This window comes from Arvicanthis niloticus, chromosome 21, assembly GCF_011762505.2.
Source record: "Arvicanthis niloticus isolate mArvNil1 chromosome 21, mArvNil1.pat.X, whole genome shotgun sequence".
NCBI classification, from domain to species: domain Eukaryota; kingdom Metazoa; phylum Chordata; class Mammalia; order Rodentia; family Muridae; genus Arvicanthis; species Arvicanthis niloticus.
Genome location: NC_047678.1, coordinates 44,400,560 through 44,427,089, shown reverse-complemented (window position 1 = coordinate 44,427,089; position 26,530 = coordinate 44,400,560). Strand labels below are relative to the sequence as shown.

Below are 26,530 nucleotides of genomic sequence, written 5' to 3'. Positions count from 1 at the left end.
TAGTCCTCACTGCTATCTGACTCAGGGTTGTGACCTACCCCCAGCCTATAGCAGGCCTGAAAGACCTTGTTTACAACAATAGACCAAATAATAGGACCTAGGTCGAGTTACCCACCTTGGTTGCACATAAAACCTCCTATAGGAACTTAGAAGAATAGACTGCCCACTGATCTTGCCTTGAGACATCTCCAGCTGTGACAAAGGATGGGTTCCCCCACCCATCTCAGGCTGAAACAAGAATGGGTTCTGTGGGACTTTCCCTTTAAATTAGAAGAGATGACTATTAAACTTCAAGCCTTGATCAGAAAACTTTGTCTTGACTTCATGCTTTTCTTGCCTCTCTGTCCCACCCTCCCCTTTTCATTTCTAGCCCTCCTTTCAGGAGAACCCACTTCATCCATGGCAGCAGGAGACTACAGGTGGTGCCCCAAATGAGGGGCCTGAAAATGGGGGACCCACTGAGAAACACAATCTTAGGTAGAGCACCGCAAAAAATAATGGAAGAAGTAGAGTATCCCGCATTTGGTAAGTAATGAACAAACTCTGAGACTAGCACTAGTGATCTTTTGGAAGCCATGCTCCAAGTGTGTTTTTAGTGGATATGGTCTAGGCTGAATATGTGTTGACCTGATGCCGACTTCACCTAGTGGGTGACAGCAAAACATGAGACAGGATAATTCTAAACAGGCATTTGTCCGAAGCCTAAAAGAGCTGACTCAGGCGAGAGGATCAGGGTTAAAAGGATTTGGGAAATTAAGAAAGCAGGGCACTGAGGAGTAACTATCAATGCCCAGCTGGGGGAGGGAGGTGTCAGTCTCAGACCCAAAGACATTCACAACAGACAGCTTATGGTCCAGGAGTTATAGATAATGATTATGCTATACCGGGCGGTGGTGGCACACGCCTTTAATCCCAGAACTTGGGAGGCAGAGACAGGCAGATTTCTGAGTTCAAGGCCAGCCTGGTCTATATTTCCAGCTCTGTCAGATGCAGCACACATAGTTTCTTTTGGGTCAACCCCACTACCTGCCTGCAGCTTTTCCCCATCCTAGAATCCCAAATCTCTTGTGTATGGTATTCTATTTTATTTTATGGAAAGTTGGTTGGTGAGGATGGAGAGATGGATCAGTTGTTAAGAGCTCTGTTACAACCAGTTTCATCCTAGCACTCATGGCAGCTCACAACAGTCTGTAACTACAGTTCCATAGGAACATAAATCTAAATACTTGGGTATGAGGTGTACCTGGCATTGACTTGGATGGTTACATAAGTGATATAAAAATGTACTTCTCTCCAACAAGGGAACATGAGAAAGTTGTTTGAGTTGCTGTCCTGTATGTGTCATGTGATGACAGTATGTGATAACATGTGAAGTGAGGAATGAAATATATAATCTAGCTGATAGTTCCAGGGAAATACTCCATTATGATAGGAAAGATTTGGGGACAGTGATGGGAATCTAGCTTGACAATTGGTCCGAGATTAGGAATCAGAGATCAAATAGAAACTTATAAGAGATTGAAACCTTGAATCATTAAAAACAAACCATTCCTCAAAGGAGGCTCCATTTTTTAAATGTTGCACAACTGTATAACAGCATCACCATCTTGGGATCCAGTGCTCAAATCCATGAACTCTGGAGATTATTTCATATTCAAACCAGAAATGTTAATTCTGGAGCCAAATATCAGTGACCATGACCTAGTAAAACAGATTAGATTAGTATGAATTTCACTTTCTTGTATAATAGCAGTATAAGTGTTTAAGTTACATACAATAAAAGAAGAAAGTTATGAACAAAAGCATTCAAAATATATTACTGGAAGGATGACATATGTGTATTATATCAAAGTGGGAAAATCCCTTATAGACTTCAGATTGGACTTCATGATAATGTTAGTCAATCCACGATAAACACTAGGTAGAACAGAGATGGGAGCTATGAGCCTCCTACAGGTTATATGGACCTCAGAGACAGATTGCTGCAAATATCACCATGAAGTTCAATGGTTACATTTTTTGATGGGCTCGGGCCACCTGTGAATGGAACCTAACCTGAACCCTAACTCTCACCCTAAATTACCTTACCCCTTACCCTAGAACTTAGTTACCCTACCCTTATCCCAAACTCCTAACCATTATCCCTAAACATTTTGAAGATGAAGAAACATAACCCTAAATCTAAACCTAATCCTAACCCTAATCTTCCAACCCTAACCTCTAACCCTACACCACAACGCTAACCCCTTACCCTAACCTAATCCAAGCCCCATCCCCAACCCCTTACCCTAACCTAACCCAAGCCCCATCCCTAACCCCTTACCCTAACCTAATCCAAGCCCCATCCCTAACCCCTTACCCTAACCTAATCCAAGCCCCATCCCTAACCCCTTACCCTAACCTAACCCAAGCCGCAACCCTTATTGTCTCACCCTATCCCATTCCCCTAACCTTATCCCTTCTAACCCAATCTCCCTAACCCTCTATCCCTAACTCAGGCTCCAACCCTGTCTATCCCTATTCCTCTAACTCTACCCTATCTAACCTTATCCCCTAATCCTCTAACCATTACCATCAGCTTTCTAATAGGAACCGGAACTGCAAGCACCTTAACCTTCACCCTACCCCACAACCTTCTAACTCAAACAGCTTGACTGCATCAAACTCTTGACCTTTACTTTGACCAGGTGTTTGAATTGTTATGGATCTATGCAGAGTTCTAAACACAGAGACTTTACCACACTTAGTACATTCATAAGGTTTTTCTCCAGTATGGGTACTTTAGTGCATTCAGAGATAACTGTGAAGGGCAAATGTTATACATGGCTTCCATTCACAGGAATTCAGTGGATGGAAGCATGAATACTTTTGTTATAATGAGGACTACAGAAATGTGCAAAAGCTTTACCATATTCCATACATTTATAGGGTTTCTCTCCAGTGTGATATTTTTTATGCCTTTTGTCTTAATTTGAGTTTTATTGGTGTGAAACAATACCATGACCAAGGCAGTTCTTATAAAGGACAATATTTAATTGGGGGTAAAGTACAGATTCAGAGTTTCAGTCTATTATTATCATGGCAGAAAGAATGGCAGTGTCCAAGCAGATATGGTACCAGAGGAACAAAGAGTTCTACATCCTGATCAGAAAGCAGCCAGGAGGAGACTTCTGCCCTGGATGGAGCTTAAGCATAGGTTGTCAAAGCCCACACCAACACACTTCCTCAAAGGTCTTACCTACTCCAGCAAGGCCACACCTCCTAAGAGGGCAACTTGTCATGGGCCAAGCATATTCAAACCACCACACCACTGAAGATCACTGTGACCTGTAAGGCTTTACTACATTGATTACATCCATAATGTTACTCTCTAGTATGCGTTCTTTCATCTACTTGGAAGTTACTTGATTGTGAATAGGCTTTACTTTGACTATAGTTGTATGATTTCTCTCCGGTATGTGTTATTTTATGCAGTTGGAGATGACTGTGTTGTGCAAAGGCTTTATTGCACAAATTGCATTCATAGAGATTCTCTCCTGTATGAATTCTTTCATGCTTTTGAAGTTGACCATGAGAGACAAAGGATTTACCACATTGCTTACATTCATAGGGTTTCTCTCCAGTATGGGTGGCTTTATGTATTTGGAGACTAGCATTACGTGCAAAGGCTCTACCACATTGATTACATTTGTAAGGTTTCTCTCCAGTATGAATTCTTTCATGTCTTTTAAGATCATTTTGACCTGCAAAGGCTTTACCACATTCATTACATACATAGGGTTTCTCTCCAGTGTGTGTTGTTTTATGTATTTGAAGATGACCATGATATCCAAAGGCTTTACCACATAGATTACATTCACAGGGTTTCTCTCCAGTATGTGTTCTTTTATGTACTTGGAGATAAGTATGAGATGCAAAGGCTTTACCGCACTGTTTACATTTGTAAGGTTTCTCTCCAGTATGTGTTAATATATGCACTTGTAAGTCACTGTGTTGTGCAAAGGCTTTATTGCACTGATTACACTTATAAGGTTTCTCTCCTGTATGTGTTATTTTATGTCTTTGAAGACAACTATGATATCCAAAGGCTTTACCACATAGATTACATTCATAGGGTTTCTCTCCAGTATGTCTTCTTTTATGTACTTGGAGATTACCATGAGATGCAAAACCTTTATCACATTGATCACATTTATAGGGTTTCTCTCCAGTATGTGTTCTTTTATGTACTTGGAGACAACTGTGTTGTGCAAAGGCTTTACCACATTGATCACATGCATAGGGTTTCTCTCCAGTGTGTGTTCTTTTATGTATTTGAAGACAACTAAAATATGCAAAAGCTTTACCACATTGATCACATTCATACAGTTTTTCTCCAGTATGTGTGCTTTTATGTATTTGGAGAGTATTGTGTTGTGAAAAGGCTTTATCACTGCATTTGTTGGTTTTCTCTTCAGTATGTATTATTTCATGAACTTGAAGATTACAATGGTGTGCAAAGACATTATCACACTGATTACATTTGTAGGGTTTCTCTCCAGTATGAACTCTTTCATGACGTTGAAGTTCAGAATGGTATATAAAGGCTTTACCACATTGTTTACATGGGTAGGGTTTCTCTCCAGTATGTGTGCTTTTATGTCTTTGGAGATTACAGTGTTGTGAAAAGGCTTTACCACACTGATTACATTCATAGGGCTTCTCTCCACTATGTGTTCTTTTATGTATTTGGAGATGACTGTGACATCTATAGGCTTTACAACATTGATCACATTCATAGGGCTTTTCTCGAGTATGTGTTCTTTTATGGACTTGTAGAGAACATTGTTGTGAAAAGGCTTTATCACATTGATCACATTCATAGGGCTTCTCTCCAGTATGTGTTCTTTTATGTGTTTGGAGATGACTGTGACATGCATAGGTTTTATCACACAGATTACATTTATACAGCTTCTCTCCAGTATGTATTCTTAAATGTTTTTGAAGATTATTGTGATTTGCAAAGGCTTTATCACAGTGATTGCATTTGTAGGGTTTCTCTCCAGTATGTATTATTTCATGAACTCGAAGATTAAAATGACGTGCAAAGGCTTTACCACACTCATTACATTTGTAGGGTTTCTCTCCAGTGTGAATTCTTTCATGACTTTGAAGTTGACCATGAGAGGCAAAGCCTTTACCACATCCATTACATTTGCAAGATTTCCCTCCAGTATGATGTCCTTCATGTCTTTGAGGATAACTGTGACATGCAAAGGTTTTACCACATTCAGAGGGTTTCTCTCCAGGACTTCCTTCATGCCTGCAAAGATAATTGGCACAGGTGAAAGATTTACCAGATTCACTACACCCATGAATCTTTTTATCTGTAGAAATTAATTTTATAATTTGGTCTAATTGTAAAGAAGAATCACATCTTAGGGTTTCATCTCTTTGATTACAGTCATGCTTCCCTCTCCATTATGGGTTGTTTTCCATCTTTGAGGATACTTACAATGGTAAGAGTGTTATTACTTGGCTCACATTTGTAGCATCCTTTTTCTCTATGACATTTTTCACATATTTGAAGAAAAATGGAAGAGCTCAGAGCTTTACCACACTGAGTAACTTCATACATTTTCCTATATTGTGAAATACACTACACTTGCATTCTACAATGGCAAAATGAACCAGGACAAACAGAAAAGAATTTCCACCTTCTCAATACTCATAGGGAGTTTCTGCAGTGTGAGTTTATGGATATATATTCCCAATGAAGTTGGCAAGCCAACTAATTATGAACTTCAATCACACTGAGAATATCTGCTCAAATGGGAACTACTACATATATTTTAATTGTGCTGGGAGAGAGAGATGTACATTGCTTCTTTCAGTATCCCTATGTTCACATGGCTTGTATCCATTGTGACACAGAATTTACTTATGAAAAGAAGAATAACAAATTAAAGATTTACACATTATAGTCACACAGTTTGACTTTTTGTTAATCATAGACATGTGGTATAGGAATTAAGGTTTCTCCTCAACAACATTCTTGACTCTCATAAACTGCCCGTCTCACTTTAACTTAGCAATTTTACTTTATGAGTAATCAGCTTTACTACAGGATATTTGCTTAGAAGAAATATATACTTACCACCTATTTAATATATCTATATAGATATGTATCTTTTGTAATATGTGAGTGAAATGAGACTAAATAGATTGGCAGTTATACAGAGTAACTGCAATGTGGCTATGATTCAAAAGGTAATATCTGTTAAGGCATTGTTTCCTTGTTTTCTCTGTTAGAAGAATGTCTTGCAAACACAAATCAGACACCTGACATTGAGGTACATGGATTTCTGAGATTTAATAATCAATACACGTAAAGAATGCTTTTTTTTTTTTTTACACTGTTGCTTTTCTTTAAAATTTCCAGGACACAGTAACATTTCTTCAAAGATATATCCATACCAACTTGCACAGGAAAATTACCTTCCATGTCTTTTGGAACTTTGACAATGTTCTTCAATATTATGGTCTTCCCAATTGTAGCCTAAAATACAGTACCAAAATATGTGTATTATTGGAAATCAGGCAAAATTTAAGTTACTATTTGTAGGGAGAGGTATTAAAAGAGAATGACCGGCAGCTTCCTGGCTCTACTGCCAGCCTGGTTCCCACACTGTTGCCTACACTGGCTGGAGCTCCAGAGCTCCAAAATCTCACCAACCAGCTAATGTCCCACTGGCAAGTCACTTCCATGCCATGTCCCTGCTTCAAGCTCCTATAGCCTTTGTGGGGCACATCACACAAACCCATGCTTTGCCTCCAAACCTTTCATTCTTGAACTAGGTTGAGTCACCACAAGAAGAAAAACACCTCAAAGGTTAGAAACAATGGTAACTCAATCTGTGGGCACCAACAACTAAAAACTAATCTTGTAAACCTTGGTAAATCTAATCCTCTGGTGGGGGATCCTTGTGGATCTGCCATGATACCAGGAAACTCTCAGCTACATATTGCCCATGAGGTAACACCAGGCAAAAGCTCTTCTTCCTTCTCTTCCTTAGTGCAGCCCAGAAGTCCCACCTCCTACTCATCCAGTGATTGGCTCCTTGTTTCATCAGGGGATGGTTCACAAGAAGTCCTTGAGTACTGTCTGCAGACACCCCCCCACCCAAGGAAAGTGGAATTAATACCAGAATACAAAATACCAGGACCATCCACAACAACTATTTTTAGTCAACCTGATTTATTTATCTTAATCTTCCTCATTCTCAATTAAAACTGCAGAAAAGCATCAGTAACAAACAGTTTTTCCCCCTTATTTTATAAAATGAAAGAAAATCCACTATCTTACCTATAGCAGTGAGGTTCTTGTAGGTCTCCAGCATCACATCTTTGTACAGACTCTTCTGTGAAGGATCTAGCAAAGCCCATTCTTCTCGAGTGAAGTTCACATGCACATCATCATAGGTCACTGCATCCTAAAACATCCCATAGATGTTTACAACAGAAACCATAATACCGACATCACTATAAATGTATGCTTCATTGACTATATATTTGTATAATTCTGCTGCTTCCCGTACTTATTTCTTGACCCAGAAGTTCTAATGTAATTACCAAGTCATCTTAGAAAGAAACTGAATACTAAGATTTACCTCTGTCATTTCAAAAAGTCCAAACAAGTCAATTCCTGAAAAACCAACCCTCACAGGCAGCCAATCAGGAGCTTCCAGGAGCTGCCTTGGCCCCCAGCCATGATCCAAGAATAGTTAATCAGTAATGGTTCAGGAAAGTCCCCCAAATTTCCCAGAATCTTGACCAGTCTCAAAGCTACCCATACTCCTGGAAATTGAGTCAACCAATCAGGATAAATGTCACCTACTGCTCTCTGAAATTCTCCTAATTGGCTTTAAATTGAGCTTGCAAAATTTACATATCTGTCTCCATCCTAGCGAATGGTAGATCCCTGCATGCTAGAATTATGCAGAATAAAACCATGTTTGTTTTTGCACGCTACTTGACGCTGGGGTCTTCCTTCAGTGATTCATGGACCCTAACTTTATAATCCCTACCCACCAAGGAAAGGCACAATGGAGAGACAAGTGTTCAAAGATATCACATTATCTGGGAGCCTTTTTGATTCAATCAACTACATTCTGACCCTGGTCTCTATAGGTTCATAGTTATCTACGATGAAAATGCATTCAGTTTATCTTCAATGATCCTTCTAGTCTGCAGCAGCCTGTAAGCTCTCTGAATACCCAAAGTCTCTTGAAACTCAAGACAATCTCTTGGTTGTCCCATCTTATAAAATCAGAAATCAAGTTATATATTTCTAACATACAATGGAACAGAATACCCCTTCCATTCCAATAGAGAGGAATGTGTACATAGTGAGGGGGGATTGTGCGACGCGCTACCTCGCCGATAAGGAGAACGCCACACTCAGGATTCTTCTGACAGCATTTATTGAACAGCTCTTCAAGATGGAGAAAAGGGGAAGGACGCCGAGCTCAGAAAGCCCGCTGCTTAAATAAAGCTTTGTGAGACGTGCAGATCCCTCATTGGCTCAAATCTTTCATCCAATTGTCATACTCGGTTTTCGCGCCATGCGCAGGCGCATTCTCAAGTAAAGCTTCCGTGAAGAACCAGGAAGCAGAAGCCTGCGCCATCTTGTAATGGCGAATGCGGCTCCTCACATCTCCCCCTTCCTTATTAAACTGCAACAACAATCGAGGGCTGTTAGGTTGCCGATCTAGCCCACCGTTCTACCGATAGGCGTTCAAGGCAGTTAAACAGTACGAGACCCTCCACACCTTTTATCCCGTGCAATGGGAACCTGAGCCCCGGGAAGTGTGGAGGACCACCACTAGGATACCTGGTGCAATGGGAACACGAGCCCTCAGGATATCCTGTTAAGTGATGGTGTCTCATTGTTTAAGCAGATTCAACCAGGCTTGAGGGGATGTTCCCTGCTCCACGGCAAGCAATGCTTGCGTGATCACCACCTTATCCTTTTGATGTTGTTGTTTGAATTTGCAGAGCAACCAGAGGGTAAGCAGCACTCCCCCAAAAATCATGCAGCCAAATAACCCTACCCCCACCCATTCCTTAAAGTAAGAAAAGACCGAAGAGATCCACGAGGAGAATCCCTGGGTCAGGGAGAAATCCAAGCGAGTCAAGCTGAACATGGGTGTTGAGATATTAGAAGAGGGATGAGGGGAAGGGTAAATTGAAAGCATCTGAAGTCTGTCTTAACTGCATCCAGCTGAAGTCCAGGGCATCAGTGAACATGCAGGTGATAAGATTCATTCTCCAAAGCTGTGTATTCTTCAATATACAAATCTCAAAACAAGGTTTAGTATCAAGATAATTATTTTGATTCTCTGAAATCTAGTGTCTGGAGGCCTACCTCTGTCATGTCTGATCCATATAATTCTGGAAGACATAACTACTACCTTAATGACCTCTTCAGAAAACTCATAGAAAAACCTTTTTTTCCAAATTAGCCTTTCCTTAAGCCAGTAACCAGAAAAACCTTTACATTGAGTTTTTATCCAGAAAAATATAACTATATAACTCAGAATCACACCCATTTTGAAAGTTAAATCAATTAACATTATCATTCTGCTTAGCTCTCTGTCTAGAGCAGCCTTCTATTTATTCCTTGCGTCTGTAAAGCCTTTTTCATCTGTTTTTACTCACTTATTTCTTGCTCCATTTTCGTTACTATAACCTTTATTTATTTATCTGTTTGGCTCTCTTGACTCAGAGCAGCCTGTAATTTACTCCTTGCATCTTTAAAACCTTTTTTATCTGTTTCTATTTACTTATTTCTTGCCCCGTTTTTGTTACTATGCAATCACCTTTGTTTCATTTCCGAATTCAGCCAGCTCCGTCAGTTGACTGGTTCTCCAGCGCAGGGTGTCTTCCACTGTATCCCGCTTACTGGAGCTCTCATGCAGAAAAGCGTCTAGACTCTCCACACCGTCAGTTCTGAATCCTCTGCGAGCCAACAGGGTCCTTCGTGACTGGTCAAAACCCCGAGATGTTCGGCTTCATCCCGGGTTTCGGTTCCATTTGTAGCGTGCTACCTCGCCGATAAGGAGAACGCCACACTCAGGATTCTTCTGACAGCATTTATTGAACAGCTCTTCAATATGGTGAGGTGGAGGGAAGGACGCCGAGCTCAGAAAGCCCGCTGCTTAAATAAAGCTTTGTGAGACGTGCAGATCCCTCATTGGCTCAAATCTTTCATCCAATTGTCATACTCGGTTTTCACGCCATGCGCAGGTGCATTCTCAAGTAAAGCTTCCGTGAAGAACCAGGAAGCAGAAGCCTGCGCCATCTTGTAATGGCGAATACGGCTCCTCACAGGATTGGAGTAAATCAAGAAACCCAGCAGGCCACACACCAAATCCTGTAGCTCTGTGTCATACACATGGGGCCTTCGTTTCTAAAGACTTACATGGCCCTCTCCCTGCAACTCCTCATCTGTCTCTTGGTTTAGTTACTTCCACTCCCTACATGCAGCTCTCCATGGCAGGTGTCTCATAGCTTAGGTATCTCAACATCCTGTGGTCTCAAAGTGCAACTCAGGCTTCATTCTGTCAGGTTTATGCAATGCTCTCTCAGTGTCCTCCCTCACTGGGGCTCTAACTCTGTCAAATATATAACAACTGCTGCAACAGTGCTGAACTGAAATCACAGAGGAAGAGTCCATGACCTTAAATTTTGCATCTTTTGTTTTTTAAACATGACTTTAATGGTGGTGTTTGGTTTAACTTGAGGCACTTGATATGAGAAAGAACCCATAACTAACACTGACTGGATTTCTAGGAACCTTACAGAGACAAAAATGGCAAGCATGGTGCCAGCATGGATCTGTGCCAGGTTGTCTGCTGATACATTATGGCTGTTAGCTTAGTGTTTTTATGCTTAGCTTTTAGTGTTTTGCTCCTAACATTGGGAGTAGGTGTAATTCTGATTCATGTGCTTGAACTTGAGACACTTTTCCTCCTATCAGACTGTCTTGTCCAGCCTCAAAATGAAGGCTTTCACCTTGTCTTTTTCTATCTTGTTTTGTCCTGTTTGACTGTTTTCTTTTGGAGGTCTGCTCCTTTCTTAAGTGGAAACAGGGATGAGGTTGGATCTTGGGGAGAGGAGAATAGGTAGGATGGGGGGGGTAGCTAGGAGGAGTGTAGGGAGGGCAAACAGTGGTCAGGATACATTGTATGAAAGAAGAATCTATCTTCAATTAAAAACTTAATTCAAACTTGAAGCAATCCCACTAAAATCAGGAACTAGGCAAGGCTGCCCATTCTCTCCCTATCTATTCAATATAGTTATTGAAGTTCTAGCTAGAGCAATTAGAGGACAAAAGGAGATCAAAGGGATACAGATTATAAAGGAAGAAGTCAAAATATCACTATTTGTAGATGACATGATTGTTTACTTCAGTGACCCCAAAAATTCCACCAGAGAACTCCTACAACTGATAAACAACTTCAGCAAACTGGCTGAATATAAAATTAATTCAAACAAATCAGTAGCCTTCCTCTACTCAAAGGATAAACGGGCTAAGAAATTAGGGAAATAACACCCTTCTCAATAGTCACAGACAGTATAAAATATCTTGGTGTGAATCTAACCAAGCAAGTGAAAGATCTGTACAAGAAGAACTTCCAAGTCTCTGAAGAAAGAAACCAAAGAAGACCTCAGAAGATGGAAAGATCTCCCATGCTCATGGAATGGCAGGTTTAATATAGTAAAAATGGTCATCTCACCAAAAGAAATCTACAAATTCAATGCAGTCCCCATCAAGATTCCAGCTCAATTCTTCATAGAGGTAGAAAGAGCAATTTTCAAATTTATTTGGAATAACAAAAAACCCAAAAATAGGAGAACTATTCTCATTAATCAATGAACTTCTGGAGGAATTACCATCCTTGATCTCAAGCTGTACTACAGAGCAAAGTATCGATAAAAACTGCATGGTGTTGGTACAGAGACAGGCAGGTAGATCAATGGAATAGAATTGAAGAAATGAACCCAAACACCTATGGTCACTTGATCTTTGACAAAGGAGCTAAAACCATCAGTAGACAGCATTTTCAGCAAATGGTGTTAGTTCAACTGATGGTCAACATGTAGAAGAATGCAAATTGATCCATTCTTAACTCCCTGTACAAAGCTCAAGTTCAAGTGGATCAAGGACCTCTACATAAAACCAGATACACTGAATTTAATAGAAGTGAAAGTGGGGAAAAGACTTGAACACATGGGTACAGGGAAATGGTTCTTGAACAGAACACCAATGGCTTATGGTCCTAAGATCAAGAATCAGCAAATAGACCTCAAAATTGCAAAGCTTCTGTAAAGCAAAAGACACTGTCAATAGGAGAAAACAGCAACCAACAGATTGGGAAAAGATCTTTACCAATCTTACATCCAATAGAGGGCTAATATCCAATATATACAAAGAACTCTAGAAGGTAGACTCCAGAGAACCAAATAACCCTACTGAAAAAATGAGGAACAGAGCTAAACAGAGAATTTTCAACTGAGGAAACTCGAATGGCCAAGACGCACATAAAGAAATGTTCAACATCCTTAGTCATCAGGGAAATGCAAATCAAAACAACCCTGAGATTCCACCTCACACCAGTCAGAATGACTAAGATCAAAAACTCAGGTGACAGCAGATGCTTGTGAGGATGTGGAGAAAGAGGAACACTCCTGCATTGCTGGTGGGATTGTAAGCAGGTACAACCACTCAGGAAATGAGTCTGGAGGTTCTTCAGAAAACTGGACATAGTCTACCTGAGGAGGCACCTATACTACTACTGGGCATATACTCAGAACATGCTCCAACATGTAATAAGGACACATGTTCCACTATGTTCATATTTATAATATTTATAATAGCCAGAAGCTGAAAACAACCCAGATGTCCCTCAACAGAGGAATGGATACTGAAAATGTGGTACATTTACAAAATGGAATACTACTCAGCTATTAAAAATAATGACTTCATGAAATTCTTAGGCAAATGGATGGAACTTGAAAATATCATTTTAAGTGAGCTAACCCAGTCACAAAAGAACACACATGGTATGCACTCCTAATAAGTGCATATTAGCCTAGAAGCTCAGAATACCCAAGATTCAATTCACAGACCATATGAAGCCCAAGAAGAAGGAAGACCAAAGTGTGGATGCTTCAGTGCTTCTTAGACGGGGGAACCAAAAACTCACAGGAGGAAATATGGAGATAAAGTGTGGAGCAGAGACAGAAGGAAAGGCCATCTAGAGACTGTTCCACCTGGGGATCCATCCCATAGCCAGTCACAAAACCTGGATGCTATTATGGATGCCAGGAAGTGCTTGTTGACAGGAGCCTGATATAGCTATCTGCTGAGAGGCTTTGCCAGAGTCTGATAAATACAGAGGTAGATGCTCACAGCCAACCACTGGACTGAGTGTGGGGTCCCAGATGGAGGGGTTGGAGAAAGGACTAAAGGAGTTGCAGGAGTTTGCAGCCACATGAGGAAGCAACAGAATCAATCAGCCAGACCCTCTGGAGCTCCAGGGGACTGGACCACCAACCAAAGTGTGCACATGGAGGAACCCATGGCTCTGGCCACATATGGGGCAGAGGATGACCTTGGTGGATGTCGGTGGGAGGAGCTGCCCTTGGGCCTACATGTTGGGAGCCAACTCCTAGTAGAAAGCGGCTATCATCTTTGCAGCCATCTCAGGCCGTATACCCTGACAAGAGACTTGTTTTTCAACAGTCCACAACAGCTGAGCACACTCTGATAAACATTTTGTTTTTCTCACATACCTTGTTTTGTTGTTTAGTGCCCACAGCTGCAAGGCACACGTGGTAAATTGTCTTCAGCTGTGTTCCTCTGCTTGTGCCTATAAATACCCAGGATTTCCTTTCAATAAAGGGGACTTGATCAGACTTTCTGTCTTCTTTCCAATTTTCTCATCTCTTGCCCCTCCATCCCCACTCTCTCTCATGCTAGACTCTGTTGACTGACCTGAACTGACCAGATCACCTGAGCATGCCCAATGCCCTGGTGTAGGGTAATGCCAGGGTGGGAAGACTGTAGTGGGGGGGGGGGAAGCACCCTCACAGAGGCAGGGGAGGGCAAATGGGATAGAGCTTTTCTGAAAAGGAGACCTGGAAATGGGAAAACAATTGAAATGTAAATAAAGAAAGTATCCAAAACAAAAATTAAAAAATTTATTCAATATTGCTTAAAGGAAAGTGCAAAAAAAAGGGAAGTGATAATGAGCAAAAAAAGCAAAATAGTGAAAACAGGGATAGCATGATTGTGACAGATACAATTTGCTGTTTTTGTAGAGGATGACCCTCACACAGGAGTGTAAAAATTTCATATAGGCGCCTTACTTCCTCTTTCTGATAACCTAGACCTAGTTCTGGAAGCTTCTATATTCCTGACTATCTTATCTAGGTCTAGAATGTTTTGGGCACCTAGGACTTAACTGCTGAATAAACTCACCCTTTCTTTGTCTTTCTGAACTCTTGCCTGCTGCTAAACTCAGCTGTTCTGGCTCAAATTCCTCTTCATGCCAACTGATTCCAACTGGCTTCTTTCACTTCAGACTGAAGTGCTGCCATTGGTCTCAAGTGAACTCCAGCAACCTGTTCTCATCTTGTGGCACATTCTCATTCTCTGGATCATTCTATCTTCACCTGTGTCTAGCTTGTTCCCTCTTTAGCCTGTTTCCATAAAACTCTCCAGGTAAAACTGCCTTCCCCTGTCACCCTCCTCTTATGTTGCCTCTCCTCCCTCTCTCTTCTCTTGAGAGCTGGGCAGATCCTATTCTGTCAGATCTTTCTCTGATTCATCATTTTGTCAATTAGACATCACTTTCAAACCTGAGTGCTTCCTTCTAAAACTAACTTTACCTTCATCGTTTGGGAGCAAAGGTGTGTACTAAGGGCTGAGCCATACCACAATTAGAAACAGCCCTTCCCCCTCCTTTTTTTCTTTCTTTCTTTCTTTCTTTCTTTCTTTCTTTCTTTCTTTCTCTCTTTTTTTTTTTTTTTTTTTTTTTTTTTTTTTTTTTTTTTTTTTTTTGGTTTTTTGAGACAGGGTCTCTCTGTGTAGGCTTGGCTGTCCTGGAACTCACTCGGTAGACCAGGCTGGCCTCGAACTCAGAAATCAGCCTGCCTCTGCCTCCCAAGTGCTGGGATTAAAGGCGTGCGCCACCACTGCCCGGCCCTTTTTTTTTCTTTTTAAAGTAAATTAGACAGTCTTAGGGTTCACAATGTGACCAAATAACCTGCAACACAGGAGTTCATGACAAGCTCATCTTGGGCCCAGTCTATCTGTGAAATCAGAAGTTTTGCTCTCAGCAATGCGAAATATAGATCATGTAGGAAACAAAAGCTTATGCTAGGTTTCACTAGTTTGGAATGTGGAATTACAGAGATTTCTGCTCATTTCATTCCAAAGGAATACTCCTGGTTGTTAAGAAAAACAAATGTTTGAACAACCATTCAAATAATAGAAATAAATATGTGATGTTATACAAAATTCCTACATTAATTATACATTATGCATAAGGAAACTGATGTATAAAAATGTTAAATGTTTAAACACATTCTCCAAAGCAAAAATGAAAGTGTTACCATCTAAAATAGGTAACTTAATCCAGAGAAAACAAAGACATAAATCTCTTATCTAAAACTATTACATGTTTGTTCACCTGTAATTTATTGTCAGTATTTATAATATTCAAAACGGTCAGTCTGTTTCTTAGCCTCATTTTTACTTTTTCATGCAGTATAACTAATTGGCAGAAAGCTCTCCAAATACAGACACTCTCTGAAATTTTACACTATACTATAATAAAACATTTGTTTCTCATCTGTAACAACTCTTGCTACAGAAAGCTTAATATTTCACTTCTCTTTCCCACAAAATGTTCTAAAAGAACATTGGAAAAAACCTTTTGAAGGAGATTGCTTCAGCTAAATTCTGTGCTTTCTGCCCTTAGTTTTCTATTGCTACCTGTAATGTAGACAAGATGGCTGCAGTTCTTACATTTTCTGACAATACGAGTACACTAAAGATTAAAATCAGATGGGAGAAAGAAGTGGGTTGACACTGCTTAAGCTGTAATTACATGCTGTATTATGACCAATACAGCACTGGCTGTGAGAGTCTTTACAGTACTTAAACCTTTAACCATTGCTATTGTCTGCATTCCTTTAGCACAAGGTCCTCCTGAGGCACCCAGCTTGTCCTCAACAAATCAGCATTGAGGTTATTCTCATAATTAGGCCAACATGAATACAATTGCAATGAACATGAGAATTGTAGTACTTCTTAAAAGTAATTTCTCCTTCTGGTCTGGGCCTGAGCACTGAGAAGATCCCAGCAGCAGCTCTGCACTCAATCTCACAAAACTCAGAGGAAGCAGGGCTCCGAGGAGCTTTAACCTGGGCAGTATCTTAGGTAAGGAGACAACATCACCCGCTCCAAACAGGGAGTAACTGGTACCCACTAGGACCCAGGAATTCACTTCTGGTCTGGAACACTGGTTCCTTCTAGTCTGTGCCTAAGCACAGAGCAGATCTTGGGCCTTAGCTCTATCCACAGTAGCAATACCTACCCCACACAGTTCTGACACAACCAAGATAATAGGAAAGACAGGCTCCAATCAGAGACAGGGCAGGTAGCACTAAGGAGATCCAGATGGCAAAAGGCAAGCTCAAGAACATCAGCATCAGCAACCCAGGGTACTTGGCATCATCAGAACCTAGTTCTCCCGTACTAGAAAGTCCTGAATTCCCCATATCACCAGGAAAGCAAGATTCAGATTTAAAATCACTTCTAATGACAATGATAGAGAACTTTAAGAAGGACATAAATAACACTCTGAAAGAAATTGAGGAGAACACAGGTAAACAGGTAGAAGCCCTTAAAGAGGAAACACAAAAATCCCTTAAAGAATTAAAAGAAAACACAGCCAAACAGGTGAAGGAATTGAACAAAACCATCCAGGACATAAAAATGGAAGTAGAAACAATAAAGAAATCTCAAAGGGAGACTACGCTGGAGATAGAAAACCTAGGAAAGAAATCAGGAGTCATAGACACAAGCATCACTGACAGAATACAAGAGATAGAAAAGAGAATCTCAGGTGCAGAAGATACCATAGAAAATATTGACACAACTGTCAAAGAAAACGCAAAATGAAAAAACTTCTTAACACAAAACATTCAGGGAATCCAGGACACAGTGAGAAGACCAAACCTAAGGATAATAGGTATAGAAGAGAGTGAAGAGTCCCAACTTAAAGGGCCAATAAGTATCTTCAACAAAATTATAGAAGAAAACTTCCCTAACCTAAAGAACAAGATGCCCATAAACATACAAGAAGCCTACAGAATGCCAAATAGACTAGACCAGAAAAGAAATACCTCCCGTCACATAATAATCAAAACACCAAGTGCACAAAACAAAGAAAGAATATTAAATGCAGTAAGGGAAAAAGGCCAAGTAACATATAAAGGCAGACCTATCAGAATTATACTAGACTTCTCATCAGATACTATAAAAGCAAGAAGATGCTGGACAGATGTCATACAGACCCTAAGAGAACACAAATGCTAGCCCAGGCTACTATACCCAGAAAAACTCTCAATTACCATAGATAGAGAAACCAAGATATTCCATGACAAAACCAAATTTACATAATATCTTTCCACAAACCCAGCACTACAAAGGATAATAGCGGGAAAGCTCCAATACACGGAGGGAAATTATACCCTAGAAAGAGCAAGAAAGTAATCCTCATCCAACAAATCTAAGGAAAAGAAGATAGCGACACAAACAATGCCACCACTAATAACAAAAATAACAAGAAACAACAATCTCCTCTCCTTAATATCTCTTAACATCAATGGACTCAATTCCCCAATAAAAAGACATAGGCTAACGGACTGGATACTTAAACAGGACCCAGCATTTTGCTGCATACAAGAAACCCACCTCAGTGACAAAGACAGACACTACCTTAGATTAAAAGGCTGGAAAACAAGTTTTCAAGCAAATGGTCCTAAGAAACAAGCTGGAATAGCCATTCTAAAACCTCCATCCTGAGAACACAAAGGGAGGGACTCATGGCTCCACCTGTATAGGTTGAGGGTAGCCTTCTCAGGCATCAGTGGAAGTGGAGGGCCTTGGTGCCTAAAATTTTGGATTCCCTAGTTTGGGGGAATTTGAGAGCTGAGAGGTGGGAATGGGAGGATGGTGGGAGCATAGAAATAAGAGGAGGGGGGATGCGATAAGGGGTTTTGGGGGTGGGTGGGAGAGGAGATAACATTGAAAGGTAAATAAGTAAAATATCCAATTAAAAAAACAGATAATGGGTCTGGCGATTGTAGTTGAGCAGTCAAGACTTTTTGTCAACAATTTATTACGGGGATTTTATATAATGCTCAAGGACAAGGTATTGTGGAAGTGGCCCATGGAACTTTAAAAAGATTGGTGAGACATATTGTTGCAGAGACAAAGAATGATGCTGACCTGTGAGCTTGCTGAGTGCCCTGACAAGGGTGACTGGGGAGCTGTATTGGACATATGTTCCTGACCCACCTTTGCTTGACTATATCCCAGATGGGACAAGCTGCCTTGCCTCAAGTTTTTAGACCTTGTGGGATAGAGAATCGAAAAGAGAAACTATATCTTTTGTATTCTTCTTAAAGGTGCCCAGCTATTAGGACTCAATCATGTACTGGTCTAGAAATCAATCCAATATGGGAAATAACAGTCTATGTTTAGAAGACTGGATCTGGACTTTGTCAGAGACATATTTGGAAGCTAGCTGAAGCTCGCTATGATGTTAAGATAGCGAGAGATAATGTTGGGACAGGATCTGGATTTCAAACAAGGGTTAGTGCATGTTTTAAAGCTCTTTTAATTGTCAAGCTAAAATTGGTTTTGTCTCTTCTACAGCATTTATTGTAAGTTGCATTGACTGTATGATTTCCAACTATGTTAGTGTGTTGAACCTGGCATTTCTGTTATGGGGGGTCTATCAACCAGATTTCGTCTCACTGCCCTGAGTATTAGAAAACTTTGATTCTCTGAAAAAAGCTTGAAAATGCTGGAAGAAGTGAGTTAGGCTTTAAGCAGAAGCAAGAAGGTAGCAGGCTTGATTATTGCTGGTATAACAGCTTTAATTCCATTAATTGTTAGCACCACTGCTTCTGCAATAGCATTAACACAAGGAGTTAAGACAACTATTTTTGTTAACCATCTAGCAAAAAATGTTACTAATGTGTTGGGTATACAAAAGGATTTATATAGCTATCTGGAATAACGAATGATGCTCTATAACCCATTCAAATTATCTGAAGGAGGTTCAGGGTTCAAGAGTTAGGAGCCATCCCAAGTGTTATGACAAATAACATTGGAGTAGTGTTACTTTTGAAATTCACAATGATTGTCATTATAATTAGAAAAAAGTTTAAAGACACCTGTAGGATAGTTGGCATAACCCTAACACCTCTCTGGGTATGTTAACTTTCCATAGTGAGATTATGAATTTAAAGAATGCTGCTCTGTTGACCTTTGATGCTGCAGATAATGCCGATAAAATTATCCATGGCCTGAGCTCAATATTTCCATTTTGGACAAACCTCAGGAATGGCATATCTAGCTTGATCAGGCTAACCCTTCTTGTCCTGTGAATACTTTTATTCCTGCCCAATGTGTTAAGCTTATCTTTAACAACATCAACATGCTGGCAGCCAAAGTACATGGCTCAAACTTGAAAAAGGACCCCAAGTCAGAGTTATTAAATTAACAAGCTGGCAAGTCAAGGATGGGTAAGATTCTGCACAGAGCCTTACCAAACTAAGACAGAAATGCATTGCCTTTGATAATGCATATTCCATGATGGGTAAGGAAGGCATCCTTGTCAGAATGACCTAAGACAGGCTCAGTCTTGTTAACAAAATAAAAAGTAGGGAGAGGTGGAGAGCCTTTCCGGCTGCTTGACAAGAAGCTGACATGGGCCAAGGACAAGGAAAGGGGCTGCTTGGCAGGAATATGACATTGGCCAAGAACAAGGAAGTAGGCTTCAAGTAGGAATCTGACATTAGACTAGAACAAAGAAGAAATTTCAGGTAGGAGTCTAAATCGTAGGCTACAACGAAGAACTAATGTCAGGTAAGAATCTAAATATTAGGCTAGAACAAGGAAGTAGGCTTTAGACGTGAAAATGACCTTGGGCTAGGATAGGGAAGTAGGCTCAGATACTTTGGTCATCCTGATAAGCCTTTAGAAATAGTGATCACAGGAGTGTTCACGTAACTGGGTTTAATGCCTTGCTTTTTCTTTCACTCTTTGTGTTTATTGTATTGCTTATTCCTCAACTATTTGCATCTATCGTATTGCTAGACCCTCAACCTAGAACTGATGTTAATACATGCATGTAATCAAAATGGTATAAAAAGCATAAAGTAGAAGGGGGTATGGGATGGGGGTTCTAGGGAGGGGAAATGGGGAAAAGGATGACATCTGTATTATAAATAAATAAAATATCCAATATGAAAAATTAAAATAAAAAAGTAATTTCAACTGCACACAAAATATACTGAGAAGATTGCTAGGTTCCATGGTAATTCTATCATTTTCATGAGAACTTGGTACAATGGGATTCCTTGGGTATAGATTATTATTTCCCATCAGTTTCAGTTTCACACACTTACTATAGTTTTCTAAATGAATAATTATGTAGAATATCTTTTACCCATTTATACAACTCTCAACACCATTAAGGTGATGTCTTTTAAAAAAAGAAAGAAAGAAAGAAAGAAAGAAAGAAAGAAAGAAAGAAAGAAAGAGAGAGAGAGAGAGAAAAAAGGATGTTAGGTATGTTAAATTTGGAGTATAAATTCAAAACAATCTAAAGAAAATGCTTAACAATATAAAACAGAAAACCCTATTGCAAAGCTATTTGCCATGTGGAAAAAAAAAACAACTCAGAATTGTCAGTAGGATTATGAAGAGATAGTTCATATTTTGGCACAATGTGAATTCCATCCATACTTATCACGGAGCTACAACAATGAAAAGATTTACAGTATCTGTGAAAGAGTAAGGAGATGCAGAAAAAAAAGCCAAGAACATAAGCCCCAAATTATAGTCAAGTTTTAATAGAAAGATCCAAGGAAACTCAGGCAGAAACTCTATAAACTTGACCAATGTCATCTAAATATAAATTTAAAAACCATAGGACTTTACAACTCCCACAAAAATATCTCAAAGTGACCCCTAAACTGTTAATTTTTCTGACCCTCCAGCCAGTACTGAACTCACTTCCTAACAGAAAGGCCCCAGGCTCTAGAGCTCTCTCTGTATGGAGGTGAGCAGAAAGGTGGGCTTTGGATGAGCCCCCCACCCCAATGCCTCCTTGTGATCTCACACAAACCAAGCCCCACTGAGCTCATGCACCATTTAATCCTGAAGAAAAATTTAATGTCTGCTTCCTGGCATGTGGATTATGGCACATGATGTGGAATCTGCCTTACCCACCTGCACACCTGATCAACCTCTGCAACTCAGACACTCCTTTTGAACCCTGGAACTGAATTTCCATGAATCACACCATTGTGGTTGCTGGTAGTGGGAAGTTAAGAGGATTCTAATCAACTATTACTGGAGGGTGATCATCACGTCTTCTCTACCAGTTTCTAAATTATTTGTAAACTTTATCACACAAAACTGAATTTGCAACGCAATGTTCAGAACGTCTAGAAACCAGAACTTCAGGTTTTTTTTTTTTTTTTTTTTTTTGACTTTTAACTTTTTTTAAAATTGAATATTTTATTTACACGTCAGATGCCATCCCCTTTCCCCATCCCCCCCCACCTTAGAAAACCCCTATCCCATGCCCCCTTTTCCTTTTTGCACTTATACATTTTTTTAAAAAAAAAATGTTAATCAAAGGCTTTATAAGTTTGCTATTGCTCAATCAGAGGTGTAACCCACTACCCAACCTAGATATATCAACTATCTTTGACTGGAGGAGATACATGAACATCTGCCTCCCTGTCTCCCCCCTCTTTCTCTCTCTCATCACCTAGCTTCTCCTCTCCTTCTTCTCCTCCTCTTCTTGCTCCTTTCTTCCTCTTCATACTCCTCCCACCTTAGTTCCTCCTACATATAACCCTTCCTGTTAAAATGAAACTTTTCTCTCAAAATACAATTAGAGCATAATTATGCCAATTTGTACCAGTGAGGTACAAGATAGTCCTTATACTCAGTCCACCATTTTGTTGACTAACCAGAACCTCTGTCATCTATCCTAACTAAAACACTTAGCAGAACTTCAGTTTTGAAATCTGTCTTCCCATTGCACACCAAAAGCAATACTTGTGTGTGTACACTGGACAGTGATATTATAAGCAACCCAGCTTCCTATGGCCCAGGTCCTTTGTGTGCACATACCATTACACACTGAATGTCTAGTGCAGCCACCTCTACCTCACAGCTGGGAAGTCCTGTAGCTCAACTTCAGCCAAATCAAGCAATAACCACAATAAAGCAAAGAGTGGCCATGAATTTGACAACAAGGAACAGTAAATGGAAGGTAAATGAAAAATAGAAACGAAAAGGAAAGGACATGGCTGCTCCTAGGTTTGGTGGAGTAGAAAGTTTGTTATAGATAAAAGGGAGAGCATAGCCAGGGCAGGGCCTCTGGGAGAGCCCAGAGTGGACATGACCCTGAGCCCTGTGAAGAAAAGGGTGAAAAGGAGAAGGGGGAGCCAGACTAAGAGGCCCGGAGGGTACATGACAGATGAAAAAGACCAGGTACCCAAAGTGGTTGAATAACATAAGGAAGAGCGGCTAGGAGAAGGGCACCCCGATCCCTAAGCTAGAGGGTGGGTATGCCAGCCATACCCTGTGACAGGTAGGGACTGAGGGATGCTGGGAAACCTGACAGCCAGGTCCACAGCATTAATAGGATACTGTTTTACCTTAACTCCCTTGTTCTGTTACCTGCTGAGACCTGTAACCTGACACACATAGCTACAGCCAAAGGCCTGGTGTCTCAACCCTCTGAGCTGACTTAACTATGTCAACAACGATTGTACATAACTCCATAGGACAGTCCCCTAATTAGAATTCAATATTCATTGGCTCAACACAAACCTCCCTAAATCGTACACCCACCCATCTGGTCTGTTTTCATTTATATCCATGAATGAATACATGCTGCAAAATAACAAAATCACCACCCTGCCTGAAGCAGGTCTTCCTTCACAAAGGTGACCCCTGCTGCTAACTCCCTTAAATTTTAGTCCACAATCTAGCTATTGCCTATCCTGTTTTACCCTGAAGTGTACACAGTAAACTGTTCCTCCTGTTCTGATCTGAAGGTAGAAACCATGCTCCAAATGTAAATCGCTTTTCCTGATGTGCAACTGACAGTTAATTACATGACTCAAGTGAGTAATTTTAAAACTCTATTATGATATATCCCTCTTATTTAAGGATGCAGAAAGTTTAACCAAGAGGAAAGCAAGAAAGAACTCACTCTATACACAATTGAAAGATTAATATAAAAAATCTCTTGATAATAGCTTGTATTCAATTCTGGTTTGTAGTGATATTTTTGAGAATTCTGAAATTGTGGTTTCGTTAGAAGACAGAGAAATATAATTATAAGAATGTGCTTTCATTTTAATCCCAGGTGTAGGGATGTCAGGCTGCTTCTGGCTGTCTGCAGCCACCAACCATGGTTTGCCTCATGCTCTAGCAGAAGCATGTTTTTGCCAGGTACATATTTCTGTGTTGGTGTGACATCTGGAATTCTGCAACTTTCTGGAAGGTACATAAATACAAGGACCCCGGGAGGCAGGGTAGAGGGTTGTTGGTCTTTTAGGAAGGTGGCTTGTGGCTTTTTAGTAGCTGTGGTCAAGGAAGAAACAAAAGGAAATGTTGGGAGGCATTTTCCTGTTTCTAAAAGCAGAGTAAAAGTGTACCCCTGTTTCTCTGAAGCAGAGAGAGAGAGAAGGAGGTGGAGGGGTAAGGGGAAGATCTGCCTGCTAGACATCTGGGTCAGGGTCTGTTGGCAGATTTCCCACCCTGCTGAGGCATGGAAGCCATACACAGGAGGCTCAAGGTCGTGCACAAGCTATTTCTTATGCTCAGTTAGCTTCTTAAGAAGAATACCATCTTGTATTCTACTTACACGGGGGAAATGGAAGGAAACAAATGAAGAAACTGTGAAGTCAGCAGAAGCATCACACAATAGGACACACTCAGGAGGAGTCTAATCAAACAGTCCTGCACAAGGGGAACTCAGAGTATCTCAAACTCATTCCTGACCAAGCCTATAGTGGCCTTGGGACTGATTACCAAAACCCCAAATGGTGGGAAGAGTTGTGTTCCCAGAATCTGTAGGAACCCCTCCCAAAGGCCCTGGCCCCAGGCCATTATCAGCTTTCCTAAGCATATTCCTGGTATTAGAGAAGGGCTCTGTTTTATATCTATACCCAGGGCCTCAGGGAGAGCTCCCAAGGACTAGGCCCCAGACTAGCACTCAACACAACCATGTTTTTTTTTGTTTTTTATAAACCTTTTCAAACGGTTGTCACCTGGTGTCATCTTGCCCATAAGGCAGAACTATGCTTTTCTCAAGAAGGAAACCAAACCTTTATGGCACACCAGGCCTTACTGTTGGTTGTGATCCTGTAAGGCCCCATTGAACAGCTTGTTAGAGGCCTGTTCTTTGATATGGGGATGGGCCTAGTGGCTGGTTGTAAATCAGGGTTGTTTCCCTTGTTATGGTTTAGAGCCATTTTTCTGGACAATCCTGGTGAACAAACATGTGTATCTTAGCATCCTAACCTCTAACAGGCCTGGTTAGCATACACGGATCTATGGAGTGTTTTACAGGCTAAGTTCTACTTGGTGTGACTTACCATCTCCTAAGCATTAGTAAATCCTTTATGTCATCAATTCTACTCTTCTACATCCCAGCTTGATACTAAATGTCTACCCAGCACATGAGATGCCTTTTACAGCCTTCACAAAATCAACTCCTAAAGGATCCTACACCTTAATGTTAAATGCTAAGAACAGAACTTGTAGAAACCAGAGCTCTCTGGATTTGGCATCAAGCCAAGGATGTTTCTAAATACAAGCCACTTTTCCAAATGTTCTGGGCACATGCAGCCCCTACAGAGAAGTTATTCAGTGGCTACTGCTGGGTCCAGCGAGCGGCTAGGTCCTCCCAGGCGGCCGCATTTGCCCACGGGTTCCCACCCTGTCCCGGAGGAAATAAACACATCAGCTCCCGATGCTCAGCTCCCGGCTCCTCCCGGTTGTTGGCAGTGACCCTGTGCTCACCATGTCACAACTTCGGAGCTTGACTGAGCGGCCTTCATAGCATCCCGCGGTAAAACAGAAAGCAAGTCATACCAAAACATTAAAGCCTGCCTCAGGGCACCCGGAAAAATCCGCCTCTTTTTCTGACTGGCAGGTCCGCCTGAAGGCTCTGATTGGCCAGTGAGTTTTGAGTGACATGAGCACCTCCCTTAGCGTTAGAGTGTTCTTAAGGGACACAGTGTAGAAATGTTCCTGGCCCAGAATTCCAGTCCAGGGCCAGACGTTTTCAAGATCTGCAGGAATCTTCGTTTAGGTTTCAAGATCTGCAAGGATTGACGTTTCAGTAGCACTAGTGCTTGTCCTCCAATGGCTTACCCATCTGTCTGCCCCGCCAGCCCCAGGGAGGACTCCACCTACCGCTGCTGTGCTGCCCGCTCCTCCCCTTTGTGGGCAGTGACCCTGTGCTCACAGGTCCTGACTTCAGCCAGAGATCCCCTCACAGTACTCAATAGGCTCTTTCCCTTCTTACTCTGGAATCAAGGTGGATAGCTTGCACAGCCCATTCCTCAACTTGCAGTGGAGTTATCAGTCTGTCCCACATGTAGAAGGGTGCCCAGGATAGTAACCATTAGAGAGACACTTTGGGAAACAAGAGTTTTGTTTTGTGGCTGTCGGGATTCAGAGCTGAAACAAGCTGCTGACATGCATACATTTAACACACCAAAGCTGATGGGACTTGCAGGTTCTCCCAGCTCTACTCAGTCCCCACCTGTTACAGGGCATGGCTGGCACACTTCACCTTGTACCTTGAACTTTCCAATCTCAGGACTGGGCTTTCCCTCCCCCAGAGGCTCTTCCTATAGAATCCAGACATTTTGTACGCTGTGTGTCTCTGTTTCTCTGTCTTTATGACTTTCCTCACTCCCTCCCTCTCCTTCCCCTGTGGGGCCATGGAAAGGTATCCTGGTCCATTTTACCTTCCCAGGTCAGTCAAGAAACAGGTAGAGGGCATGACTAATAAGCCAGTTATCTAAAAGCAGCGGCGGGGGCGGGGGGGGGGTGTAGCTAATTAAGTTATTCCCTCCCTCTTCCCCCTCCCTATAAAAAGCCAGCTCCCCTGGCTTTTTTGGGAGGTGCCCACATCCA

General features: G+C 41.1%; 1 protein-coding gene across 2 annotated transcripts in view; it reads right to left on the bottom strand.

Annotated features, from left to right (window-relative positions):
- LOC117725092 (zinc finger protein 120-like) overlaps window positions 1-25,534 on the bottom strand; it is a 49,237-nt gene extending 23,703 nt beyond the window's left edge. Inside the window, exons 1-4 of one of the 2 annotated variants that reach the window (XM_034525063.3) lie at window positions 25,406-25,534; window positions 7,346-7,472; window positions 6,478-6,538; window positions 3,473-5,302 (exon numbers count right to left, since the gene is read on the bottom strand). In XM_034525063.3, the coding sequence (XP_034380954.3) occupies window positions 3,473-5,302; window positions 6,478-6,538; window positions 7,346-7,472; window positions 25,406-25,408 (2,021 nt within the window). In that variant the 5' untranslated portion in view covers window positions 25,409-25,534. Of the gene's footprint in view, window positions 1-3,226; window positions 5,303-6,477; window positions 6,539-7,345; window positions 7,473-25,405 lie in introns of those variants that run through there. The other variant, XM_076917695.1, reaches the window with a different exon arrangement.
- Between the last annotated feature and the right edge of the window lie 996 nt (window positions 25,535-26,530).